At 43.0% G+C, this 26,867-nt stretch overlaps 3 protein-coding genes across 5 annotated transcripts; 2 read left to right on the plus strand and 1 right to left on the minus strand.

Annotated features, from left to right (window-relative positions):
* The first annotated feature begins 1,396 nt into the window (after nt 1-1,396).
* cry1b (cryptochrome circadian regulator 1b) lies at nt 1,397-15,004 on the plus strand. The gene is made up of 13 exons (XM_076265629.1): nt 1,397-2,137; nt 6,592-6,700; nt 7,037-7,179; nt 7,982-8,166; nt 8,379-8,467; nt 9,366-9,506; nt 9,859-10,170; nt 10,453-10,604; nt 11,671-11,873; nt 12,381-12,482; nt 12,916-13,035; nt 13,615-13,680; nt 13,796-15,004. The coding sequence occupies exons 1-13, from the start codon at nt 1,980-1,982 to the stop codon at nt 13,879-13,881; spliced, it is 1,866 nt and encodes a 621-aa protein (XP_076121744.1). The 5' UTR covers nt 1,397-1,979; the 3' UTR covers nt 13,882-15,004.
* Nucleotides 15,005-16,316: 1,312 nt separating this feature from the next.
* On the plus strand, nt 16,317-19,607 carry LOC143102197 (dihydrofolate reductase). 2 transcript variants are annotated; one of them, XM_076265669.1, is made up of 6 exons: nt 16,317-16,646; nt 16,838-16,887; nt 17,050-17,155; nt 17,625-17,751; nt 18,457-18,572; nt 19,115-19,607. In XM_076265669.1, exons 1-6 carry the CDS (start codon nt 16,480-16,482, stop codon nt 19,188-19,190), a joined length of 642 nt encoding a protein of 213 aa, XP_076121784.1. In that variant the 5' UTR covers nt 16,317-16,479; the 3' UTR covers nt 19,191-19,607. The 2 variants fall into 2 exon arrangements, with proteins under 2 accessions (XP_076121784.1, XP_076121776.1); XM_076265661.1 differs by having other exon boundaries at nt 18,457-19,200.
* Nucleotides 19,608-22,925: 3,318 nt separating this feature from the next.
* On the minus strand, nt 22,926-26,675 carry mterf2 (mitochondrial transcription termination factor 2). 2 transcript variants are annotated; one of them, XM_076265642.1, is made up of 2 exons: nt 26,604-26,675; nt 22,926-25,480 (listed from the first exon to the last, which is right to left on the minus strand). In XM_076265642.1, the coding sequence occupies exon 2, from the start codon at nt 25,450-25,452 to the stop codon at nt 24,325-24,327; it is 1,128 nt and encodes a 375-aa protein (XP_076121757.1). In that variant the 5' UTR covers nt 25,453-25,480; nt 26,604-26,675; the 3' UTR covers nt 22,926-24,324. The 2 variants fall into 2 exon arrangements, with proteins under 2 accessions (XP_076121757.1, XP_076121767.1); XM_076265652.1 differs by having other exon boundaries at nt 22,926-25,433; nt 26,604-26,660.
* Nucleotides 26,676-26,867: the final 192 nt, after the last annotated feature.

The raw sequence follows: 26,867 nt of genomic DNA on the forward strand, positions 1-26,867 counted from the left end.
AGTCTACAGTTTCGTTAGCATAGATAACAAGTCAATTTTTTGTTAGGCTATGTGATGACACACCATTTACTGTAGGCCTTTGCTATTCAGTTCACCATGCTTACGTTTTCAAAATCAAAGACTGGTTTGTGTTCTTTCTGGATTTAAATGGCAAAAAAGTCCACGTTCCACGTTTTCATATTAACCTAAATTAACGAGGTGGTGGATCCGTCTGGTTCTATTTTAAATAAATCAAACCTCTTTCACAAGGTTACTTTGATTTTGAACTTGCGCACTGTGGGTGTGACAAAAGTAGGAATGGGAGAATATGCGTATACAGAAGTGCGTAACTGAAGTGCGTAAAAAAGCTGCACGTACTGTAGTGTAGTTGCCCGCTTTTTTTGACTGACACACCCTTACGCACATGGGAGAATTCCCCCCAATGTGATTAAAGTTGATGGACACAGTTTAATTCTACCTGTTTCCATAAACGTTATCCTGACAATCTAAAGTTTTGATCCCACAGCTGTTCAGAACTCTTCCCTAGAAGAATGTCCACTTTTAATTCGCAGAACACAGACAATGAAACACACACAAATAGGCCTACACATTTCTTTAGCCATTTCTTTCTTTACATCAAATTGCAATTTCGATTAATTGTGCGGCCCTAGTTACAATCGTATACCTATTGCTTTACCTGCTAGGCTGTAGTCCAAAAGGGTTTCAGATCATTTTATTTCAAGAAAATGTGCATCTACAGTGTACCTGTCGGTCTGTCTATCTAACTTTATTTACAGACTCAAAGTCCAGATGTGATACATAAAAAGTACAAACACACACACACAAATACACTAGTGTTTCCAAAATAAGAAAGTATATTGTGTCACTGAGTGCATAGTTGTATGTAGCCTATTTGTATGTAGGTCTGTAGACTATGTTATATGTAGGCCTAGTATCATGTATGTATGCTTCTCTTCTATTATGTCCCTCTTTTTCGCTCCTTTTGACTTGCACAGCTCACACTTTCAATTGGACATGACTGTGCCACACTACCACACAGCCACAAGCACATGAGTTTACCCTGTTCTGCCCACGTCCCTTAACACAAAGCTCACCTACTGCATGTGCTCATCCGGGACATTGTACACCAACCAATCACCGACAAGGCAACCAAGGGGCTATATTCAAGCTATTTACGTCCTAATATACTCGAACGACATCACGATTAATTGTCTGTTTGGTACGTTTACATTTTTCGTAGATTACCCTCCTTATTTAACCATACTGTTAAATTTATGATTTGAAGACTTGCCACGCCACAAAAACGTGACTGTGAATGCTTACGTATGGGCGGCTTATTGACCAACTGGATGTCCTGTTCCGCTCGTGTGGGTGGAGCCGAAGCCATAGCTGGGAGCCCTTGTAGTGAATTACATAAACCCTTCTTTCATAATAACAACATCCAAGACGCATAGGGAAAGCGACTGGGATTTTATGGATGACTGACGCAGTGGATGAACATTTCAGTTCAACTAGCTTTTGTCGTGGGAAACTATCACGTTTTCGACAATTAGGGTGACATAGCCTACTTATAGCGCTCTCCTCGCCAGGGCATTGGATTTTTATCGAACGTTGGTGACTCGGGCGAGACCATTGTTACAGGTGTTAGCCTACTCATCATCCGTGCGTAATCTGAAGGACAATTTTGCAACGTAGTTACAATTTTGTTACATTTAACCTGCAGAAAAAGAAAGGCATTAAAGGACGTAGGCTGCAACATCTGTGATCATTTCTCTATTTTCATCGTGGATAAACAGCCAACGGAGGTTCCTTGCAGCCATGGGAAAAGTTATTGAGCAAGGTTGAATCCAGTCATCATTTCTTGCTTGTTTTCATCTTACAATTTCCACACAAGTCTTGGTTTGTACTTGTGTCCAAAGTTGTCATTGGCATCCAGTGGACTCTAACTGCAGTGATATTCGGTTATCATCCGAGGAGTTATGGTGGTGAATACAGTGCACTGGTTCAGGAAGGGACTGCGGCTCCATGACAATCCCTCGTTAAGGGACTCAATAAGAGGAGCAGACACCTTGCGTTGTGTTTACATTCTTGATCCCTGGTTCGCAGGGTCTTCCAACGTTGGCATTAGCAGATGGAGGTAAGTTGGAAACATTTTGTTCCTGAAGAAAAGCAGTGGTGATGGTGTGGGAGTTAATTAACCAGTTGTTACTGCTAAATAAAACTCCATGCATCGTATTTAATAATTAATTAATTTGTGTAATATTCTGACGTTATTAATGTATGGATGATAGTTAAAGGTTAAAAGGTCATTGATCTTTGGCCCTCGACAGCAATGCGAGTAGGCTACGGTGTTTCCGTGTTGTCAGTCCCGCGTGCGTGACATGTAGGTCACAGGCCTGTGAACTAGTGTTGCAAGCTCTTTACTGTAGTTATCATCCATCGGCATTTTCATTCTTGGATCATTCCGCAGTATTGGTTAAAACCCACATCAGGAATAGCATATTCATTCTCTGGAAATGTTTCATTGACTTTAGTTGTTCTCTTATGTCAGCATCTGAGCCGTTTGTGTGCAGTGTGACCGTGTCCGTGCTCAAAGTACATCCTGTGATTTTTGCGAAAATTGAGTATGTGTGTGGGTGGCTGGGTGTAGTGTTTGTATACATAGTGTGTACACAACTTAAGCATTTAAGTTTGAGATTTCAAAGGGGCAAGAATTTGGTGTACACGGTGTCCAAGAACTGGAAGTAGGGCAGTGTGTCAAAACAGCCTGTTACAGCACTGCGGCGCTCTGCGACTCTGACCTACTTTTCTACTAGCCCCGCGCACACACACTTTCCTCTTATGGTAACTGTGGCGGCTGCAGTCAGGGCCCCCGCTGGAAAGTATTGAGAGGCTCAGCAGTCACATAGCGTACAGACTGTCCTCGGGGTTGCCTTTCCTCACCTCTCATCATGTTGGGTTAATTATGCCTCGTGAACCGTCAAATGTCAGTGGCTTGCATTGCCAAAATAATGTTAAGTATAAGTATATATAAGTATAAGTATATATACTCTTTTGATCCCGTGAGGGAAATTTGGTCTCTGCATTTATCCCAATCCGTGAATTAGTGAAACACATAGAGCACACAGTGTACACACAGTGAGGTGAAGCACACACTAATGAGACCCACAGAAGGCGAGATTCCAACCCGTGTACATCCACCTGAGAGAGTGGTTTTGTCCCCAGAGCCACCCCCTCCTGGTGCTCAGGTGGAGACGAATGCCCCTCGACAGTGAGCGCCGGCGGCGTCCCGTCTGACTGACCCAGTCGCGGCGGTTTGCCCCTGGAGGGGCACCAGAGCTCAGACAGGATTGCTGTAATCAGCTCTCATAGCAGATTTCCCACATGGGTACCAACGTTGCACGGCAGGTCAGTGGCAAGTGGCAACTCCTGGAGCCAGTTAAGGCCAGACAGTCACTGGTCACCTGAGCTTTTTTTTAAAACCTTAAGTGGTACATTGCTGACTGGAGGTCTTCCCCACAGATTAATTGTCGTGTGGTATCTGTCACCTTGGCAGGCTGTGATCTTATGAGATTAATCTGTTTCATTACTGCTTTATAGAAAAATCCTGTGAAGAAGACATTTTATATATGCTGAGATAATCTTTTAGAATATATTAGAATCCCTTTCAGATCAGAAATCTTTGTAAGTTTTGATATTATAGCAGGAGACATTTTAAGTATTATCTCTTTTGACCAGGAGCACAGTCTCTCTATGCTATTGCTATCTCCTGGTTAAATCAGGTTAAGTATGGAAATTCTTCACCAAGCAGGGGTCTAAAACTCAAATGACCTATGGGCCACTTGCCAGGTGGTTTTGTCGGGGGTCAATGCAATAGGGCAAGAAGACAATCTTCATTAAAACTCCCGATACATATAGCTAGTTGCACATTATCATTTAACATTAGCAAATGTCCTCGCTTTTGCCAAGGGAATGGATATTAACAACTCTTGCTTTAGGGCACACCTGTCCATCAATGTTTGTGTTCTGCCATTTTTAATTGTATTTGAGACTGACATTTACCTTGTAAATAGCATGCCTTTTCTGGCCAACTAGCTTTGTGGCTGCATTACATTGTTTTCTGGCTAATGGGAAAACTTCTACTGAAAGATGTGTCTCAAAAGTTATCACCCTCTCATAGGCTACTCTTGCATGCTTGGTGGTGTAATGGAGCTTTATTTTTGTTTCTCTTTGCGGAAGGCAGACAGGTTGCCTCAATATGAATGATTGAATATGACTCAATGACTCTATGACTGACTATACAGTCTGAGTATGATATTAAGAATCACATTGTGCACTTTTCTTGATACTGTTAATGCCCTAGATCATTTCCTTTAGCTTCAAAAAGACATGTTTGATTACATTTATAGTTATGTGACAACATATTTGCAAGGAATAGCTCTATAGTTCGCAGTAAGTTGTTTTGATGGGGTGACCTACAGCAGTGTTAAATGACACAGTTGGTGTTAGTCAATGCAACTACAGTCCCTAAGCTGAAGCTAGTTGAGTGTTCTAATGAAGCTTACTCGAATAGAACGAAACACAAATTTGATATGCAGACCAAATGTCATCACAAATCTAAATCAACCAAGGGGGCAACTGTCTTGTGGGCTGTGAGGTTGTGACCACTGGTCACTGGAGAGCCCTCACTTCTGATACAACCATAATCCAGACTCATTTTGTTTTCATCAGTTGTACTAAAAGTCATAGGCACTGCACACTCTTTAAAACACTGCCTGGAAACTCATGTAATTGGTGTTCATATACCAAAAATGTTGGAATGCAAGTCCAGCTTTCAACAACTTTACAGGTCATTGTAAAGGAGCAGTCTACTCGGATCAAAAGTGATGACTTTGTACTTGGTGCTAAAATAAAACTAATGGTGAAACGGTGACAAATGCTAAAACTAGGTGAAAATGGCTCACATTTGATAATAAAATCAAATTGATACTATATAAAGGCATAGATATCACATTACATCAGCCTATTGTTGATGGAGTTGGGCCTGTGTTTTACATATGGACATATGTTTTACAGTGTGGAGCTCTAAACCTACATTGTAGATTAACTACCAGAGAATGGAGTAACACAAATGTTATAACCATAGACTTGGCACAGGGAATCGAGCTGTAACCAGACATTTCTGGTGTAATCCTCTTGTGTCTGCACCACCCTGTTATCGGTCAGAGTTTGATTTGAGCCAGGCCTGCTCATCTGATGCCCATGGGCCTTCCAACTAGCCAGATGCCCTTCACTCTGCATTCTTCTAAGACACTTCTCAACACTTGGCATGGATGCAGACACCATGCAATCCACAATTTAGCAAGCCTTCATTAAGTTCAGGCATGAGACCATCCTGCTAGGTCAACCATGCCCAAAAAGTTTAATTTAATTGAAAGTATATGCCAAGCTTCAAATGGCATAGCTGTCTCAGAGAGTTCGACTGATTTAACAGCATAGTCTTCATCATTTTGTTACATAAGAAATACTGGACCCTCTTGTATTGCTGAATTGAAAACATGAAATTGTACTTAGAATAAGAGATGATTCTGACAGGAGAAGCTGTTAGTCACAACAATGGATGCCGTAATACCAGACACTTTCTAATGAGGAGACACAACACTCAAAAAATCCTCCATAGAAATGCATGGGCTTAGTTTGAAACGCCAATATGGCAGTTGTCTACATATATCCCACCCCTTCCGCGGCAAAACGTCAACATGTGAATACATTGAGCCAATCATGTGTTGTGTTCTGAATACATTGAGCCAATCATGTGGTGTGTTGTGAAGACATCGTGCCAATCATGTGTTGTGATCTTGCCACTGGAGCTTGGTGTCGTGAAGCCATGCGCACGCGCATTTCTGCCGAAATAGATGCCCGATAAGTGCCCAAAAAGCGTTGCAACATGGCTGCTGTGTGGAGGGACTTGCCTAAAAGGACTTTGGTAATACCAACTCATGTTCTTGGCTGGAATATGAGTGCCCTCAAGTGGTGACTTTTGACAAGAACTTTTCTATGGCTGAGACTAAACCACAAATCCTAGTGCTTAGTAGGATTAGTAGTAGAAGACACTTTAACAATTGTAACAGGTAACATTGTGTCAAAGAAAGCAAGAGGATACTGTTTCTCTTAATTAGTGGGATTTAATGGAAGGTATACACTCAAACATCTCATCATGAAATAAACTTTTTCAGTGTTATTGTTGCACTTATGACTTGTTTGGGGTTCCTTTCAGGTGATCACTGTTTACCAACATACCTCATATTCACCTGAGTAATCTGCAGAATAAACAACGATGCGCTCAGTTCTTACAGAGGCATACCATTCAACCTCAACTAATAGCAGGGTGGTTACTGTTTGTGCAAGCAAGCAAATGACTGGCAATTATGGTGAAATAATAGACTAACTGAAAACACAGCTGGTGTAGCTCTTTTGATCAGTAAAATGACCCAATAGTGAAGAGTCATTCTCTGTAACAACACTTCACGTTGAAAACAATTGCTGAACACTGCATTTACATACAGTACATGGTCCCTGTCTGTGTTGTAGGTTCCTGCTTCAGTGCCTGGAGGATCTGGACGCCAGCCTCCGCAAGCTGAACTCGCGGCTCTTTGTCATCAGGGGGCAGCCCACGGATGTCTTCCCCAGGCTATTCAAGGTACAGTGCCCCGTGCTCCCCAGTCTGACCTGTGCCCTGAGAGTGGTGGGGATACTGCTAGAAATGAGCTCTGGTTGATTATGAGTAGCACTCGGCTTTCAGCATGGGTGTTGTTGCAACTCAGAGGTCATTCTGAGTTCAGCTCTAAGCTGTTTACCCTCCTAAAAGAGACGCTGGACAGACATGTAAAAGTGTTCCGCTCTAGTTGAATGTTACAATGGGGCATGTTTGTCAAGACTGAAATAGACAGTAGTCTTACTTGAAATACAAGACTTGTCTTCCCTGACCAATGCCTGAGTTCATTCGGTTAACCCCATGCACTTGTGTGCACCGCAGGAGTGGAACATCTCCCGTCTCTCGTACGAGTACGACTCGGAGCCCTTCGGGAAGGAGCGTGATGCCGCCATTCAGAAGCTGGCCAGTGAGGCCGGGGTGGAAGTGACGGTGCGGATCTCCCACACACTCTACGAACTGGACAAGTGAGTGGAGTCATGTGGTTTGAGTCACAAGCCCACCATTACCCACACACACACACACACACACACATAGGCAAGCAAGCTACAGCATAAGTTAGTCATCTGACATGTGCTTGCATAAGACAGCCCATATGCCAGATATTTGGATCAGTTTCAGCAACATTATGACAGTGGGTGGAAAATCTGGAACGGCCCATTTGAAAATGGCATAATGACAACATAAATATAATTCCTGGAAAAGTTGGGCCTTGTGATGCTTGAGATTACAAGTGTATTTGACATTTTTGTAGTAGTTCTAAAGTGTGGGCTCTGTATAACTTGTCCAGGTGTTCTACTTGTGCCTTTATCTGCTGCTATTTTGTATGGATTGAGAGGAGACATACCGGTACTCTGAAATCTGATTGTTATTTGTAAAAAATTAGGTCATAATTGGAGATCCTTTCTTCTCATCTTTAGCAGCTTGGGGAGCTGGTATTCTCTGGATAAGCAATATAAACACTGAAACACCTTCATTCACTGGCCTGAAAGAGAATGATGAGGGATATTAAGAGCAGTATTCTGTTAATACATGGAGAGAGGAGGCATAGCAAAAAAATCCTCAGAACTCTGAAGTGACCAAATGACCTATAGCACATGCACACTCATAGTCATTTACTCACTCAATACCAACATAAATGACGTGTAATTTTATTAATACAATCATACTTCATATCATTACAATTTATTTAGTTATTATAAGTACATGCTAAGTGTCCTATTCTGATAGCCTGCTCTTCAATTCCCTCTCTGCTGCTGCCATCTGAAGGATCAGTGAACTGAATGGCGGTCAGTCTCCGCTCACCTACAAGCGTTTCCAGACGCTGATCAGTCGCATGGACGTGGTGGAGGAGCCGGTGGACACCATCACCCCAGAGCTCATGGGGCACTGTGTCACGCCCATCAGCGACGACCATGACGACAAGTTAGGCGTGCCTTCCCTGGAGGAGCTGGGTGAGTTTGAGCATGTCTGCGTGACAGTGTTTTAGGGTGGCATAACTATTTTGTGTATTATACTGGTTTGGTATATTAATTATTTATGTGTGTATGTAAATGCTTTTTGTGGAGTCCTGTGAGTGTGTGTGTGTGTGTGTGTGTGTGTGGTGTGTGTGTGCGCGCACACGCTCTTACCATACTGATTCCCAGTTTGCAATGTGAATCTGCAGGTTTTGAGACTGACGGTCTGAGCACTGCGGTGTGGCCGGGGGGAGAGTCTGAAGCCCTCACTCGACTGGAGAGACACCTGGAGCGGAAGGTGAGACTGCACCCATCCCCAGTGTCCCCATGGTAACGCCTGGAGATCAGCCTGTTAGGTGTTAGCTTCAGTTAGTTAGCACTGGCTATTTTCTATATACTGGATTCAGTCATGCAAGAGCCCAGTTTATCAGAGTAGGGCTCAGTTCACTCTGGTTATTATTAGTCATGTGGCATTTGGAATTCAGGTAATTAGCCTCATTGGAGATTGACTGTGTCTGACTTGATGGTCTGGTGTGATATGCCTGTCTGATGAGCAAAAAAAGACCGCAGACAAGCCCAAGCAGTTTCTCCTTTCCTTTGAAGTTTGCAATTGACGTGACCAACAGAAGGTGTTGTACAATTCTGTTCCTTATTTTTGTTAGTAATGAACACCTTTCCTTGTCATTATACTGAACATGATTACTGATTTGACTTATTTAATAATTGTTGGGATACATTCAACATGTCAGCAATGCTTTGAAGCCATAAGGGTGTGTTCTAGCTCTAGCACTGGGTTGCAGCACTTTACAGAAGGGGCCTCGCTCCTGCAAGGCTTTAATGTTTTCTGTCATGTTGACATTCAGCAGTCAGACAAAATTTCTAACCCACATGTATTGTATTAAGTCCAGGATACACCATTTTAAGTCAACACAGTTGGTGGTGTATGGAGTCACACACACCTATTGGCTCTTCATACTTCCTCATCTTTATATTTTCATATCTTACCACCATGAAAAAATGGTGGTAAGTTGATGTTGGTGACCTGTTGATGGTCATTTACATATTCAAAGGCTCCAGTGATTTGCATAGCGTTGGCCATAGACATGAATGGAAGTGGTGCCCAGCCACTCTCCTCCGGGCTTTTTAGTAGCTCCATAGTGTCACGTCATCTTGATGGTGTGGTCTCTTGTGTGCAGGCGTGGGTTGCCAACTTTGAGCGGCCCAGGATGAACGCCAACTCCCTCCTGGCCAGTCCCACGGGCCTGAGTCCCTACCTGCGCTTCGGATGCCTCTCCTGTCGCCTCTTCTACTCCAAACTCACAGACCTCTACAGAAAGGTGAGCTTTCAGCCCATAATGCTACAGAAAGGTTTACCAGCATGGCTGGATAGAGGTTTACATTGACACCTCTACAATGTCTCTGAAAGATGAATATATATACTCAAAAATCAAAGAAAGGTCATATTTATGCTTAGACATGTACTTGTAGAAGTTTAAGGGGACACAACTGTCTTGTGCGATTTAGAAGGATTGATTTTCACCAACAAGCCATGGTGACATTTAAATGGACTTTAATTCTTGACTTAGTGGCTTTTACAGCATTGGCATTCAATATTCCTCACAGAGGACTTGTAAGGCTTGCCACCCACAGACTGCTCATGCTCTAGACTTGCCCTGTGTCTGACTACAGGTGAAGAAGAACAGCGCTCCTCCGCTCTCTCTCTACGGCCAGCTGCTGTGGCGGGAGTTCTTCTACACGACGGCCACCAATAACCCACGGTTCGACAAGATGGAGGGCAACCCCATCTGCGTGCAGATCCCCTGGGACAGGAACCCAGAGGCGCTGGCCAAGTGGGCCGAGGGCCGGACGGGCTTCCCCTGGATCGACGCCATCATGACCCAGCTGCGCCAGGAGGGCTGGATCCACCACCTGGCCCGGCACGCCGTGGCCTGCTTCCTGACCAGAGGAGACCTGTGGATCAGCTGGGAGGAGGGAATGAAGGTTAGCTCATGTTTAAACTCAAGGAACATGGGTCAACTTAAAGGAACTCCTGTGTATTGTACTTATTGTAGAATATGATTGGTGAGAACTTTGGGAAGTGGGTTTGGTCAAAGATCCTTAATATACAGTTTGGTGTAAACAAAGGAGAGTGACTACATTTCATTTTCATGGCTCCACAAGTCTAGAACATGGGTTTCATATTATGAGCACATAATCCCATACCTCTGTTTCTGTATTAAACAGTGTGTGTGTGTGTGTGTGTGTTTCTGTGTCACTCTGCAGGTGTTTGAGGAGCTGCTGCTGGACGCTGACTGGAGTGTGAACGCGGGCAGCTGGATGTGGCTCTCCTGCAGCTCCTTCTTCCAGCAGTTCTTCCACTGCTACTGCCCCGTGGGCTTCGGCCGCCGCACCGACCCCAACGGAGACTACATCAGGTACACACCTTAACCCATTCGCGCTGGATGCTGCATGACGCAACATTGACCCTCCCGCTGGATGCTGCGTAGCGCAGCATGCTTTTTATTTCATGTTTCTAGGTGCTACAGAGGCTTAGATATTACATTTTGGTAGACGTTGACAATTTTTTGTATGTTTTCAGAAAACCCTCAGGAAATAAGGTTATTTAGTCTAGAATGCCATAGGATTCTATAGGCGTTTTTAGCAGGCATTTCAGGAGTAAATGGGTTAACACAGAGCTCCACTCCTCACTCCTCCTCCCTCATACACGTTGGAGGAGCACATCTTTTACCAGATATTTTGGCTTTAATGAGGCTTCGTAGTGTTGGTAAAAATATTATGTACCGAAGTGAAATATGAGATCCAGTCACGTAGAAGTACAAATCAAGATGCAAGGTTTATTAGGCTGTATACAGGAGAGAGGCACACCCGTAGCACAGCGTACTCCAGAATATGCGTCTCTGCCTTGACACAGAATCATCCAGGGTTTAAGTACCCAACAGTAAGAAATAGATAATCATACAGTGAATGTGGCAACGCCAGGAGAAATGACTGTTGACGCAGAATAGACAACAGCAAGTGATATCCACTCTGGCGCCTTACATTATCATGTTTAAAAGAACATTACAGATATCACACAGGGTCATGATGCAGACGTAGAATCATACTTTTAGTGTCAAAATGACCCACTAGTGAGAAATGCAGAACATTAAACCACATACTGAATATTGGGCCCAATGCTGCACATTAAACCAACATATTAAAGTATTGGACATAATGTTCAATTCCATTTTCTCTCAGTAGGCTTTGGAGGCTGCGTAGATGCTTAGTTCTTGAATAGGTTCAGTTCATTTCTGGATGACTTCCCTGGTTTACTTTAAGATCTACACCTGGTGGTTTATTATGTTATATATTGTATATATTGTTATATATTCCATTATATATTTATATACAGTGTTGTAATATATAATCAAACAACTCTATTCCTACTACCCTTATCCCAGTCTCTGACTCACTTGGTGTGCCCCTCTTCTCCCCTCTCAGGCGCTACTTACCAATACTCAGGGGTTTTCCAGCCAAATACATCTATGAGCCCTGGAACGCTCCAGAGGGAGTGCAAAAGGCAGCTAAGTGTATCATCGGCGTGCACTACCCCAAGCCAATGGTCAACCACGCGGAGGCCAGCAGGGTCAACATTGAGCGCATGAAGCAGATCTACCAGCAGCTGTCCTGCTACAGGGGACTAGGTCAGTACTGTTGGACTCTGCAGGAAACAATAGGCTCTTTTTACACATCAACACAAAGCTTGTAGCATTAAAGAGATATTGTGATGCATCGTATATATATATATAGTATAAGTATAGTATGTATATAGTATATATACTCTTTTGATCCAGTGAGGGAAATTTGGTCTCTGCATTTATCCCAATCCGTGAATTAGTGAAACACACTCAGCACACAGTGAACACACAGTGAGGTGAAGCATACACTAATCCCGGCGCAGTGAGCTGCCTGCAACAACAGCGGCGCTTGGGGAGCAGTGAGGGGTGAGGTGCCTTGCTCAAGGACACTTCTGCCGTGCCTACTGGTCGGGGTTCAAACCGACAACCCTCCGGTTACAATTCCGAAGTGCTAACCAGTAGGCCACGGCTGCCCACTCGTGATTTGACTGTTTCCCATCGGTCACCCAGCAATCGGAATGGTAAGAACAGAGAGTAATCTTCTACATCTCTTGCACCATGTGTTTCCCACAGGACTGCTTGCCACAGTGCCATCCAACTCCAGCAATGCTGCAGAGGGCATGGCAGCAGGACCATCCTCTGGAGACGGCACTCAAGAGGGCGCGTCAACATCAGGTACATGATGTTACAATAAATGTAGCTTATAGCCGTTTACACATGTTTTACCTGTTAGGAAGCAGTTTAGCCACATAATACAGATTCCCTGTCAGGTGTAATACTAAGAAACAAAATCCCAGTGGATATCTCACGTCTTATCAAAGGCTTGCAGCTGTTATGCCTGACGATTTCTGTCTCAAAACTAAAGCCAAGACACGTCAGTGAATTTAAGGATTATAAACACAAACGTCATAGAAACGTTGTCAAATAATTTAAATAGATTAAGAAATCCACCGCTATGGTCGCCACTATGGTTAGATTGATTTGTTTAGATCCAGTAAAATTACTACCTTGGCAACGCCACGTCATGGTCTCAGTACTCTATTGTTCTGTTACAGCCTTCATTTATCTTGGTTGAGTTAAGACTGATTAGTGGTGTGGCGTTACACAGGTGGATCTCTGATGGCGCACCAAAGGGAGGGGCAGGTGGGCACACCAGCGGGTGCCCATGGCGAACCGTGCCATGCTGAGACAAGCCACCACCACCACCACCACCACCAGCAGCAGCAGGGTGAGTGCTGGCTCTCTCCCCCCCCGTTACTCACCACACGGTCGCCAACACACGCATACCAACACACGCTTAGACCAGTTACATCAGACACCAGACCAACAGATCTGCTGCTCAGTGACTCAATGAGGATCACAATTAGCCATCACACCCCCGCAACACCCACTAACCCAGTGCACTCAGCATCCCATGCACAAGCTTCCCATGCACAACCCAAACCTACACGCTATTGAACACCATCGCTGATGCCACACACAGCCATCGTTCCCGTAATTATCACCCACACTAAAGCCAGTATTCTGAATTGTACAGCACATCTCCTGTTATTATGACATCCATGCCAGAAATGTCTGCCTACTGCTCAACCAGAGCTATTAATGAAATTTGTTGCTCGAATTTGATCAACAGGAATAAAATGTCACCTTTGATTGTTGCAGTTGCATTATCTCTTCTTACTCTGGTAACTGTTCCTGGTTTATGCCAGTTGATATTCAGAATGTGTCAGATTAATGAGTGCCTATAGTTGATTGTGAAGTTCATGTGCCTTAGTGTCCACTCACAACAAGTGTATTGTTTTTGAAGGGTTTACAATGGGAGAAGCCACTACATCTCACAGACAACAGGCCCAACTTGCAACATTACAAAGAGGTAAATGGTCCTCATAGTTCCTACCTGGTGCACATCATAACTTATTATTCTCATTGTTCAGCTATTTTGAAAAGTTTCTAAGACTGTTTTTGTAATCTCTTGCCTGTTTCTGCAGGGCGGGGCACCACGGGCACAATAAAAAGACGCAATGAGGACTTTGCCTCCAGCAGGTCGAAGGTCCAGAGGCAGAACAGCCACTAACCACACCACCACACCCACACAGTGCAAGTGTCTCTCTGTCACTTTGGTACAATTATTGAGTCATCCCTAACATTAACACAGAATCCACCGTACATATGAGAAAATACTGTATTTATGACCATGTAATTATTGTACATGTGTATCCATAATGGTGGTTAACCCTAGTTCTGATCTTACACGCAATCAGTCTCCTGAGGGGCTTCTTCAGAAAGTACTATTGTTCAGTACTGGCCCTGTTCTCTGTCAGGGAACTTAGTCCTGTATGTTTTGTACAATTCATTCTGAAATTATAGATTTGATTCTGAAGTAAAAGTGCAGAGGAAGTCGTTTCTTTTAGAAATAAAAATGTGTCGACCTACAAAATATCATTATTAAGGTTTGGTAAAGGAAGCTTTTTCCAATATTCCTGTGCATTTTATGTTTGTTGTTCATCAGTTTTTGGCCTTGTGTTGTATGTCTTTGTATTGTTATGGCTCTGGAAAATTGCCTGAACAATACACAGCAAAAACTCAGGATGCACAAAATGGGTAGGAGTATAATGGACAACTCTGTTCCACTAAATTGCTCCTCTGTTGTAGGTCTAGAAACATTTTTGTTTTTCATAACAAATCTAAACCTTCTCTGTGTTTTTAGATGTTTGGGGGAAGGGATTGATGGTTATAATTCTCATGTTGAATCGATGACATTGGTTGGAAAAAAAAAGTAGGATTTGCTTGACCAGGACTTAAGGACAAGTGCAGACAACCAGCAGTTTTTCTATGAAAAAAGTTATTGTTTTTTTCCTAGATTAGTTTGATGTTGACTTTTTTTACAGCTTTGTATATGACTGAAAACATTTTTTTATTATATTGTAGTTAACTGTTCTTAACTGTGACGGGAAACACATCCTAAAGTGTACATAAGTAAAATAAATTTCATCTATATCAATATATGTATATATAAACAATATCTGTTCAACTGTATATTTCAAATATCTCTCTGTGATTTGCTGTAGTTTGACCTGCTGCATTATCTGCCAATTTTTTGTATTGCAGAAGCTGATATTTGTGTAATATGCCCCTAAAATGTAATGTTATTACTACAGCCAATAGCTGCATTTTTGAAAATAAAGAAACTCATGAAATTATTAATGACACTATTTATTGCATTTCATTTAACCCATTTTCCGATTAATAGAGTTGTTACATTTCTAACAACTCGTTCGTTCACCCAGGAGCCTACGCCAGAGGTGGAAAACTCCAGCTTCAGGAAGTAGCCTAAAAGTCCTGCCACATATCTGTCGCTAACAAGCATTTGTCTAACCAGTTGTCACATTTTCAAAACACAATTAGCACAGCATCGGTCTTTTGTGGCCATACCATTCACATATTTCATATTGTTTTCACACAATATGCAGTCAGTGAACACATTTCCACAATGCTTACATTTTCTTAACAGACAAGCTATACCTCCCAACAAAACTATGGATTGTTTTTGTAGTATTTACGAATGTTAACACACAACATCCCACAACATCCAACATTTTGTGCAAACACAAAATTCCAAACCTTAGATACAGTATAAAAACCTCTGCTTCAGGTCTGCTTCTTCTACCAAATGGTTTTATCCCAGGTGCCTTGGATACTGTAATATCAGATGCGATGTTGATGAAAACATGTGGCCTAACTCTGAAGATTGCAGAGATTAGATGTACAGTAATTTTGTGCTTTTTTAGCCCCCCCCCCCCTTTTTTTTTTTATCTAGGCTTTTTGCTGTTGTTTTTTGTTCAGAATACTCTTGTGTGTTTCATGGATATTTTGTTCACTGTAAGCAATAAAACTTTTTTTGTTCTATCATACTGTAAACAGTATTTCTACTTTACCTCCTGTAGTAAACAGTAAAGGGAAAAAAACTTTTTACTGGAATGCTTTTGAATGTGAACATGTGGACATAGCCTACAGTTCCCAACCAAGACATTTAGTGTAAAAACGGTGGATAGCATGTTTTGCATTCAAATACCTGTAAAACTGAAACATAAAAGTCTATGCAGTTTTTGTAATGTCAACAATAGCCAGTATTTTGAAACCTGGTGTACATTGATTGACTGCATGTAGCCTACCTTGTGAAGTGAAAACAAGTGTTATTCTTTGACAGAATAATCATTCCAGTGTTTTGGTAAAGTTAATGTGTGCAGAGAAAGATGTGTTGTTTTGAAATGAAGAGTTAGCAGGCTATATATTTAACTAAATGTGTTTTTGAGAAGAAAATTATCCATTTGGCCAATTGTGTTTTGTAGGTGTGAGTCTGTGTTAAGAGTTTAGAAAAAGTATCTGAAGTAGGCTATGGTTAAGCGCTTAGCGATTGAAAACTGTAAACCAGTGGTCTGATGTACGCATAGGTCTTTCTTACAGGAGAGAGGATGTTTATTTGTCGTTTCGGTGAGATGGTCACGTTTTGCCTGGAATTGGCTGGAAAGACTTCTCACGTGCTATACCATGATAATCGTTTCCAGGTTTTTTCAGTCATCATTGAGCGAATCGATAGCAATCCGTGTAAACATATATCAATCTGATATAGCCTATTTTAGATTGTGATCATTTCGAAGAATCGGCTAATTATATGTTCAGCTCAGTGTCTTTAGGGAGTGCGTACCTATTAAGAGACGAGGTGTGGTTGAAAACGATGAAAACAAGAACGCAAATCCAGATGAAACCCATACGCCTGATAGCGGCAGCGTGCAGTGACATGGGTATAGGAAAAGACGGACATCTTCCGTGGGATTTACAGTAAGGCATCTATCTTCGGTTGGTTTGTGGGGTTGTGCACGCACGACATTACTGGTCCCATAATAATGCAGCCCATGATTAGCCTACTATCTTTTTTGCTGTTATAGGCTATTCGTGCTAAATATGCAGTTAAGAGTAAACTGTAACCCTTAGAGGCAAATTTAATGCATCAGTGGACTCTGTTTCTCTAGGAAAGAATTTCAGTTTTTGTTGGACACAATTTCAACTGTTTCTACACCAGGTAATTGTGAATTCTTCTTAGGCTACCCAAATCCATGAAACATAGAACGCAGAACCATACTAATGTGATTAGTTCAAGATTAGGTTACTGCAGCCATAATAGGAAATATATATGTCACAATAAATATCAGTAAACTAAGCCTAGATAATTTTTGGATTACAGGGAAGAAGAATATGTTGATTTGGGGTAGAGTATGCTGGTTCTCCTGCCCAGAGAAAGTGTTCCCTATTCCCAACACCATTCACGTGGTACTGAGCAGAGTACTGAGGTGAGCTCACCTTTGGTCTTTGGCTTTTTAGAAGATTACAAAAGGTCAATGGAGAACTAGACTACTGTGCAAATATATAAAAGATTAGCTGTTCACTGTTGTGTTACATTACAGTGCCTATGCAATCACTTATTTTGCATTACATGTTTTTAATTAATTAACACTACATTGTAGAAATTTGCTTTTACTTTCACATTAAAGAGGGGCGTTTTGTAAATAATTGTATAAAAAAAGGCAGAATTAAGTTGATCAAGATTCCGTTTATAAAAACAGTAAAAGGTGAAATATTCAAGGGGTGAATACTTTTTTATAGGCGAATAGAGAGAAATGTATTAGAAATAGAGAAATATACTAAACAATGGGCGAATGAATGATACGTAGGCTATGCAACCAGCAGTGCTATTGGACTCTTTTCTTGCAGCAGTAGGCATTGTTCAGGCTACTGTGTCCCTGTTCTGTTGACTTGTAGCTCTGTGCCAGAGGGAGCACACTACCTGTGCCATGACTTCGGCAGCGCCATGCAGCTGGCCTCGCAGGGCACTGTGGCTGATCTGGTGGAGACCATCTGGATCCTGGGAGGACCCTCTGTTTACAGGGTGAGGCTGTCTACAATGCTTTCTCTCAAAAGATACTCTCTCACAAGACATAAGTTTCACTTCACTAGGATAGAATGACCTCCAATTTGTTTCAGAGCAGTGCAACTGACACAGCGTAAACCAGGGCTGCACAATTTTGGGAAAATATTTAATTGTGACAGATATTGTGATTTCATTTTTGATAGACTTCTTCAAAGTCAAGCTTCAGTTCAATATTCCAAATAAAGTTGGACCACTTCTGACTGGTGAGCATGCCAAGTGCAAGAAAGGCACACACAGCACAAAAATCATAGATGTCACAACATGAACCATTGAGACAGAGTTGCGCGATTAATTGCAGCCTTTGATTGCAATAGTTCAAATGTGTGATTTCATGTGATGAATTGTGCAGCCCTGGCGTAGAGATGACATACTGTACGTTTGCATCGGCCCATGCTCAATGTTCAGGGTCATCTAGAGTAGGTTGTGAAATGTCCCAGGCCGAGCTCAAACCTGCATGAAACGTAGGATCCTCATTCATTCTACCTTCAGAGCACAGGATTTCAGGGAATTAGGCGTCACTGCTTGTTTGAAGGAGAGGGAACTGCATTTCAAAAACAGGATACTGTCAAGATGTGTCAAACATTTGGCCTGAATCACTTTGGCTAAAGCATGAGCATTCTGAATACTGGATGTTCAGCCATTCTTTTTTTTATCTCTGAACAGGAGGCCATGGAGCACCCCTGGTGTGACTTGATCTACCTCACAGACATCATGGCTGAGTTTGACTGTGATGTTTTTTTCCCCGATTTTGACCGCAATGTGTATAGGAAACAAGTCAGGTATGGAATCAGAATCAAAAACGGATGCAATTATCTACCATCCAGCACTGATCACAAGGTTTCGGTAGGTTTTGTACGGGCTACTGATTTAGGATAATTAATAACCATGTTTAGGCTACAACACAAAGCTAATGTCAATGTCATAGGAAAACGCTAGGAAATGCTAGGACATTTTCTGTCAACCATTCACGTCTGCAGTGGATCCAGCCTGGTCTAGCTCCACCCATACCGTACCATCATTGTTGGTACCCCAACGGAAGTGTGCCAGAAAACTGGTATGATACGATTTTTCGGTACCCTTCACAAATTCTGACCATGGAAACGCAAATAATTGCATACCGTACTGTACCGAACTGAACCGTACCACTCAGTGGAAACGAGCCATAGATGATGTAGTAGCCTAATTGGCAGATAATGCATCTCCCCTAATGGACAATAGATTAATCCATATATTTAGATCATGCACCCTAGTCTACACTGCTGTAACCCTAACCGTCCTTAAGGGTCTGAAAACGCCACTCCTCTTTGTGTTTGAAAATCAGATTTCCTGGCGTGCCACATGAAATTCAAGAGGAGAATGGTGTGAAGTTTCAGTTCCAAGTTTTCAAGAAGACCTGACCTGTAAGATGGAGGACAGTGGACCACCTAATAAAAACTGGACGTGAAATTCAAGAGGAGAATGGTGTGAAGTTTCAGTTCCAAGTTTTCAAGAAGACCTGACCTGTAAGATGGAGGACAGTGGACCACCTAATAAAAACTGGACGTGATGTATGATATCCTACATTTACCCACCACACAGGCCACCCTGTGGGACTATAAACCTGGACCCTAATGAAATCCCAAATGAAATGAAATATCACAAATTGTTTTACTGCCTTTGTACATGAATATCTTTATAAATGTATGATCGAAGTAAAGATTTGATAGTAATTCCAAAAGAAACCTGCACCTGTACACACAGAGAAAGCAAAGGCATCAGTCAGTTGTCTCATTATTATTTGAAATGATTCAAGTACCAGAGGCCATCTGCCTCACCTCAGCACATGACTCATCAGCAGCAGCACCAATGCTGGTGATTACATAGCACGACAGAATAAGCTGGGCACGACCATAGCAAGGCTACCGCACTCAGTCATCAGAGTTTCCCCTTCCGTACTGTCACTGCGGCTGAGGACCACTGACAGCGTGGGGACAGCGTGAGCCGGCGGCCAGCCAGCATGCGTAAGATTCTCGCAGGCGCCGCGGAGGCAATCGGCAGATGGATGGTGCGGTGCGAAGGCAGCACCTCATGTCTCATGTGCCTCCCTATCCTGGTCTGCCATGTCCCTTCTCCGTCGGACGCCATCGCTGGTTGAGTCACACAGGCTACTGTAGCGAGTAAGCGCTGGGCGCCGTGACTCATGCTGGGAGAAGGGAGGCGTAGGGGGGTGTTCTGTTTTCCCACACGGCAGATGCCGCTCCTGTTTCTGCCAGGCCATGGGAACACTGAGTCAATCAGAGGCTAACAGGCTTGCCAGAGGACAAGAGCTGTACACTAATAAGGCAGGATACTCTGTGTCCTAGAATGATGATCAAAGAGGAAGGCCTTCTCAAGTTCATCCTGTAGGGCTTGTGTTGGTCCACTAGGGGGAGTGGGAGGGTAAGACTTCCTCTGTAAAAGTAGCCAGAGGTTGGGTGAAGGTGTCATTAGAAAAGCATATTTCACACAAGAGTGAATTTGAGCTAAGAATAGCACGGAGAAGCATGAGTCTACTGAATTAATTCATGAAGGACTTAAGATCATGTAAAGGCATAGTCTTCTCCTCACTCCTTTTGTTGTTTTTGTGTGAGGACAACTACACACAAATTTATCCCAGTGCTCTGTAGGTTGTATCCTAGGGAAAATTATAAAATAATAATAAACCTGTTTTGGTGAATTGAATCAAACATTACGAAAGGACAGGGCTTAATGTTTTACCATCCTGCCCCAGTTGCTGAATGTGATGCCAAGACCTTTGTGCTTGATTGAATTCTCCTTGTGCGTCCCAAATCGGCAACATTATTTTATTAAATAAAGAAATAAACAATCTCTCACCCCCAAGCCATTTTTCCATTCCATGCTCCGTATGATCTCTGGGCATGGGGTATTAATGGCCTCATGTGCCCTCCTCCTGGTGTCGCAGCTGGACTTTAAAGCCTTTGATTGCATGTCATCTATTTTCCTACATTCCCTGAGTTATGTCCCATAACACCAGCATGTAGCGCAGGCTAATAATACCCAGTGTCACATTTCAAATAAAACAGCCCTATTTATATCCCTTCTCATTAACCTGCACCGCGTTGGGGTATAACTCACACTGCTTTCATCAGCCAGCTGCAGGTGTGGGGGACGTCACCGGGACACTTATCCTGATCCGTCCGCCCCACCAGGCCCAGTCACTGCCCATCACCTCCACACAACCAGGCAGAGCAGGCGAAAGAGTTGAGGACAGAAGTAGCAGAGAGGAGGCCACCAGCTAAACAGTTCTGAGCCAAACACGCTGATTCTATAGAGCCTCATGGACAACTGCCCAAGCGTGGGGGTCACTGTTTTGAGTGTAGGCACCTAAGTACAAAGTAATCAGCGTTTTGTAAGGAGTTGGCCAAGGTCCTCTAAAAGCTGTCCATAACAATAGCGAGTAGCCTACCTGTCAATCAGACATGTGGACTCGAGTCACATGACTTGGACTTGAGTCAGATTCGAGTCATGATTTTAATGACTTCAGACTCGACTTGATAAAATTCGGCATGACTTGCGACTCGGCTTGGACTTGAATACTATTCACGCGAGACTTGACTCGGACTTTGCCTCTTTGACTTGTAATGACTTGACATGTCTCGAGTCAAAAACAGACATACAGTTATAGCGACAGTGCCTCATACATTAGGAAGATGAACATGAAACCGAACTAGCATTTAGGGCATGTAAAACGGAAGAAACCTCATGAGAATGAACAGCGGGAACAGCAGTAGGGTAAACTTGTATTCATTCCATGGTTTGATGTCTACACGCATCTCTCCAGCGCGTGTTGCTGGCTTAGCCTAGGCCTACCAAACAGGGAAGTGAATCCCTTGATCTGTCTGCGGCTTGCTTGCCAGCCTTTCCCAGTCACGTTATTTGCAAAGTTGCATGTCCCGTTGTGAACGCTGCAAAATGTAAAATAACTGCCCCTATTTTTCTTTCAACTCTGCTGTTTTTGTAATGTAGTTTTGTAATACATATTAAACATTGTTTTATTGAAATATTAAGTCTCATTGTGATTAAAGGTAACATACTGTAGCCTAACTGACATCCACTCAAGCACTGCTTTCAGGCATCCACACAGCTCATGCTCATACTAGTCAAGGCGCTTTACCAATTTTAGGGTCACAGTGGTGCTTTCCGTGCTAATACAATTACCCCCCCCCATTCACTCTCACTTCTTCTTTGAGACAACACACGATCCTTTTAAGGTGGGTGCATGCGTATATCGTAAAAGATTTCAAGACAGAAACATTCAACATCTTTTAATCTGTATTTATAAAAAAATATTGTAGATTAAATTGATATGTGAAAAATTATGATCGATAGTCCAATAATGGCATTATTAAGTGAAGAGTACATGATGACTTGAAAAAGATTGGGACTTAGACTTGACTTTACTTGTGACTTGCCAAACAGTGACTTGGTCCTACCTCTGCTGTCAAGTGTATCAATCCATTAAAAGGGTTTTCTGTTTGGCAATTTTGCATTATGATATTATTTGTAATGTAATATATCAAGATATTTATATATTTAGATATTAATATATCTGTGATTATTTGATTGAAAGCTAAATTCTCTGTCTAATAGCAAAATGGTGAAATCTTTTAAACATAGAGCCATGTGTTCTGCTTTCCACCAGACTTCAAATCCCCTTCATCTGTGGTGCCCATCACCCTGTATGATGTTTTGCATTTTGATTTGCCCTACAGCTGTTTTCAGTCATGGTTGATAAAGCACTGAAGGAGTCCACAGCGCTGAGCTGTGCGGCTGGTGGGGAGCTGGGTTGTTAGTGGCTAAGCGTTCACAGTTGGTGTTTTGTTTTCATCAGATATTCCCCACAACATGACGCTTGGGGCGAGAAGGTTTCAGCAGACAGTTTAAGCTCAGTGGTTTTCAAGAGCCTGGTGCACACACCCTGTCTAAGGGCCCCTGTTGGCCTGAACATTATGAAAATCTCACTCAATCAACATTACACCAGCCGACATGCTAATTAAGGCTATTATTGAAACTGAGACCAACTTAGGGCTCTGATCTATAGTGACTATTCAGTTTGCAGAATAGACACTCCAAGAAATGAAACTGCACAAATCTGCTGATTCCACAGTGAAATGTGTGTGAATAATTTAATAAATAGAACACAAAATGATTTGTAATATACACCAGTCTCTCGCTCCATTTATATTCAGTGGAGCCTTTGCTTTGGCTCAGTCCATGCTCAGGTATTCCTTCAGTGCCCTCATTCACACAATAGCAGCCTTTCAAGTGTCAAGACAGCCTGTGATATGAAATACCTGTAACAAAATGTTCCACCCAAGACTGGCACCAAATGGCTTGGGGGAGAAATTTTTTTACAGTGCAACTCCCTAGCAAGCACGAGGGAACAGCTTCGAGGGAACTGAGGAGTGCTGTTCCACGGTTTGACTGGGAGTTACCTCATTTCACATCAGGAAAAATCAGAATACAATTTCATCACCATTTTAAAAGTCCCATTCCATTGTTTTCAAGTAATGCCACGTCTGTGCAATACTGTTGATTATATTGAAATCCAATTCTGCTGTGCAGTGCCATTAAATGCATACAGTTCAAAAACAAGCATAAAGCTCTGTTTTGGCACCTTTACACTTTAAGACTTTGGGCCCTAATTTAAACGAGAGGCAAATAGTAAAGTCACTCACTGTGCAAAGTGAATGCATGACGTAAAGCCATTGTGTGGCTTGTGAGAGCACTGAGCTGATCCACCAATGTTTCAGCTTAGGATCTTGCTCATGCTATTAAATTAGCGAATAGATTTTGCCTCGTTATTAAATCAAACAAGTTAGACATTACTTTGCCTCATTATTGAATTAAATAAGTTAGACATTAGACATTTTCCCACCATTACAATTAGGGCCCTTTAGCTTAGACCTGTATGGGAGAAACTCTCCCCATGAGGGCCCTCTCTGAAAAACAATTGCATTCTTCAGAACAATGTAACATACTGAGTGATGTTGAATCACAGCATATTGATACTATAGTTACTGTGCTAACTATGTGCAAGGGTTGGGGTTATCTGCGTTCACAAAAACAAGTTGTTGCTCACTGATACTCAGTATGTTACAATGTAATAGTCTGTGCCCAGATGGAGATTTGTTGGGCATGGCCCCAAAGTTAAGAAATCAGGCTAAGCTGATTGCAGATTTGTTTTAGCCTTGGTTGAATAGGCTGCACATGATAAATCTAGAGAATGCTGCTGCATATCTGTATCAACGACCCACAAAAATAATCGTTGTTGTGCAGCAGCCATCAGTTCCATCATATAATACCAACAGAAGCATAGCTAGCTGGCTCCATGGCTACCTAGGTGGTTCCACAGTTACCTAGGCTTCCACCAGTGGACACATCTTAAACAAAAACCACTCTTACAACATTTATTCACTGTACTGTACTGTTCCACTGTAGTCCCACTGGTCTCACTGGTCAACAGGTTAATCAACATTACCAGCTTCGCACTCACTCCTCTGCCTTTAGCGGAGCCACGGGGTTGAAGAGTGGCCGCTCTCTCCGCAGCTGCAGCTTCCCGTGGCTAGCCTCAAAGTCCTTCTTGGTGCCGTTGAGGGCGTCCAGGCTGCCAGTCCGGATGTCGTAGCCGTAGGCTCTCAGTCTCTGGATGCGGTAGCTGACGATCTGCGTGGTGAGCTCCAGCACGGTGGGCGTCTCCACGATCTGCTCCAGGCCCACGCCAGCCGAGCGCAGGCCCTGGAGCCGCTCGCTGAGCACGGCCACGGAGTAGTAGAGCAGCGCCGGGCACTTGAGCACCATCTCCAGCAGCTGGCCCTGCGAGCAGCCCATGGTCTCGCGCGAGTAGTCCAGTGTGAGGCGCATGCTCGCGGGGTTCAGCTCCGTCACAAAGCCCCTGAGCTTGGCCAGCAGCTGGAGGAGCTGGGCGCTGGTGAAGCCCTGGTCGCGCAGGAACAGCAGGTTCTCCCGCAGGGCCTCGGGCGACTTGAGCAGCACGTAGGGGTTCTGGCTGAGCAGCTTCTGAAGCCAGATCTTCATGTTGTCCTCCTGGCCGCCCAGGCTGAGGTAGGCCTCCTGCAGCGTCTGGACCATACGCCGGTTGTCCTCTACAGGCCGGCTGAAGCTCTGTGGGGCACCGGCCATCAGCTTGCTGATGATGCGCTTGTTGAGGCGCAGGCTCTGGAAGAATAGGATGTTCTCGCGCTGGTTGTTGTGGTGGCAGGCCGACGTGAAGAAGGAGGCCGGGAACTTCTCGATGATGCCCACCAGGTCGCGGTTGTTGGGGCAGATGGAGCCCCACAGCTCCCTCTGAGCGTGCATCTGATCTGGGCTACACAGCACCGCCTCAGGGTGCTGCTCCAGGATACGAGCGATCGCTGGGCCCTCGGCCCCCAGGCCGCGCAGGAGCGACTCCGCTTCGCTCACGTACGCCGGATTCTGGTGAAGCACCCAGCCCTTCAGCTTGCGCACTTTGCGGATGTCCACGGACAGGTTGTAGAGGGCGTCCACTGTCTGCTGATTCTCCTTCTGCGTGAGGCTGGAACAGGGCCTGGCCTGGAGAGGAGGGATCATCTGTCCCCGCCGGCAATAAAAACACGAAGCTGCAATGAGTCGCAACATGTTGTCACACTCAAACAATGGCTGTTGCCTAGGAAATGGACATACACATATAAAAAAAACCTATTTTAGTAAAAAGTTATAATAATACCCAGGAATTAGAAAGGGTTCAAAGAACGAAAACGAACACAATTTTTGGATGAACGTAACCGAAAACGGGAACAAAAGCAATTTCACTTGTTTCAGAGTGAAAACGTTATTACATTTTAGATAACCGGTTAATAATAGTATTTATCATTGCTATTAACCTTTGTTTGAATATTATATAGGATGAATATTATATTAGGATGAATTAGGATGATTATATTATATAGGATGAATTTAGTCTAATTGTATGAATCAGTGTCCCCCCTATATAATAGGCTAGAACTACTAATTGATAAAAAAAAGGATTTTCATATCCAACACTATCTCATTGTCTTTGTATGTAGTACAGGCTGAACGATATGGGATTTTAAGGACCGATACCGAGTTCGATATTTGAGGATTTAAAATTAGTATTGTCAATATTAGCATCAAGTCTTTCAGGTCTCTCAGGCTTGAACCACACTGCAACAGTGACCCAGCTAGAAAATAGAAGGGATTTCCCCCCCTTGATGCGAGTAATTCTGTGCAGAAATGCATTGCAAAGACCAGTTGATAGTCATAATTTGTGTTTAAAAGCTCTAAGGAGAGGCCTTGGAACACTGGTACAGGAATGAAAAAATAATGTTTTTTGCTCAGAACGAACCGAAATGTAAATCTTTCAACCCCCAATCTAACATTTAAAACATGCCATGGTCAATTAATCAATGAGTCTTTCAAATATTTCCTTTATGCACAAAAGTAAGAAGAACTGGATGAGTGTGAAAACTAGATAAATATCCGATTTTGCATAGACAGCATTGTTGTTATCAAAGATTCTAGAACAGCTCCTGCTCCGCTCTAGAATCTTTGGTTGTTATAGATACATATTGCACGCAATGTTTTTTCGGGATTCGGGAACGCACTTGTACACTGTTAGCATTAGCGGATAGCATTTGCACATTTGATTCAGTTTAACTAGGTTATAATAAATGTGTCAACGAGGTGCACATAGCAATTTCATCATAATGAACACGGAAGTTGCAAATCCTAAAACACAACATAAATAATATAGTTTGGTGAGACATTACCTTCAAAGATTAGCGGTCAACTTCATGTCATGTTATGAAACTGGCAAGATGGTCTTCTTCTCTCAAATTGAATAATTTGCAAATGTCTTATCCTACTCTCTACTGCCCTCGCGAGTAGAGGAGTGAACATGAACAGATCGAACCAGAATAGGAGTAGGGGGAAATCATGACAAAAGAACGCTATCTGATATAGTTCATATTTTCAAAGAAACCTAACTGCATGAAAACAAATTGAGCATTTATTTTATCTGCATGTTGAACAAC

This window comes from Alosa pseudoharengus, unplaced genomic scaffold (genome assembly GCF_046254945.1).
Source record: "Alosa pseudoharengus isolate Yale_2024_CS ecotype anadromous, Long Island Sound unplaced genomic scaffold, YU_APseudo_1.1 YU_APseudo_1.1_scf_10, whole genome shotgun sequence".
Classification (NCBI taxonomy): domain Eukaryota; kingdom Metazoa; phylum Chordata; class Actinopteri; order Clupeiformes; family Clupeidae; genus Alosa; species Alosa pseudoharengus.

Bases quoted from the DNA above. Each gene is read 5' to 3' on its own strand.
- LOC143102197 (XM_076265661.1), top strand. From the start codon at position 16,480: ATGTTCAGCTCAGTGTCTTTAGGGAGTGCGTACCTATTAAGAGACGAG. The intron at 17,156-17,624 runs GTGAGCTCACCT...GTTGACTTGTAG, and splicing joins GTACTGAGCAGAGTACTGAG to CTCTGTGCCAGAGGGAGCAC. The intron at 17,752-18,456 runs GTGAGGCTGTCT...ATCTCTGAACAG, and splicing joins GAGGACCCTCTGTTTACAGG to GAGGCCATGGAGCACCCCTG.
- mterf2 (XM_076265642.1), bottom strand. From the start codon at position 25,452: ATGTTGCGACTCATTGCAGCTTCGTGTTTTTATTGCCGGCGGGGACAG.
- cry1b (XM_076265629.1), top strand. From the start codon at position 1,980: ATGGTGGTGAATACAGTGCACTGGTTCAGGAAGGGACTGCGGCTCCAT. The intron at 2,138-6,591 runs GTAAGTTGGAAA...TCTGTGTTGTAG, and splicing joins GTTGGCATTAGCAGATGGAG to GTTCCTGCTTCAGTGCCTGG. The intron at 8,468-9,365 runs GTGAGACTGCAC...TCTTGTGTGCAG, and splicing joins AGAGACACCTGGAGCGGAAG to GCGTGGGTTGCCAACTTTGA.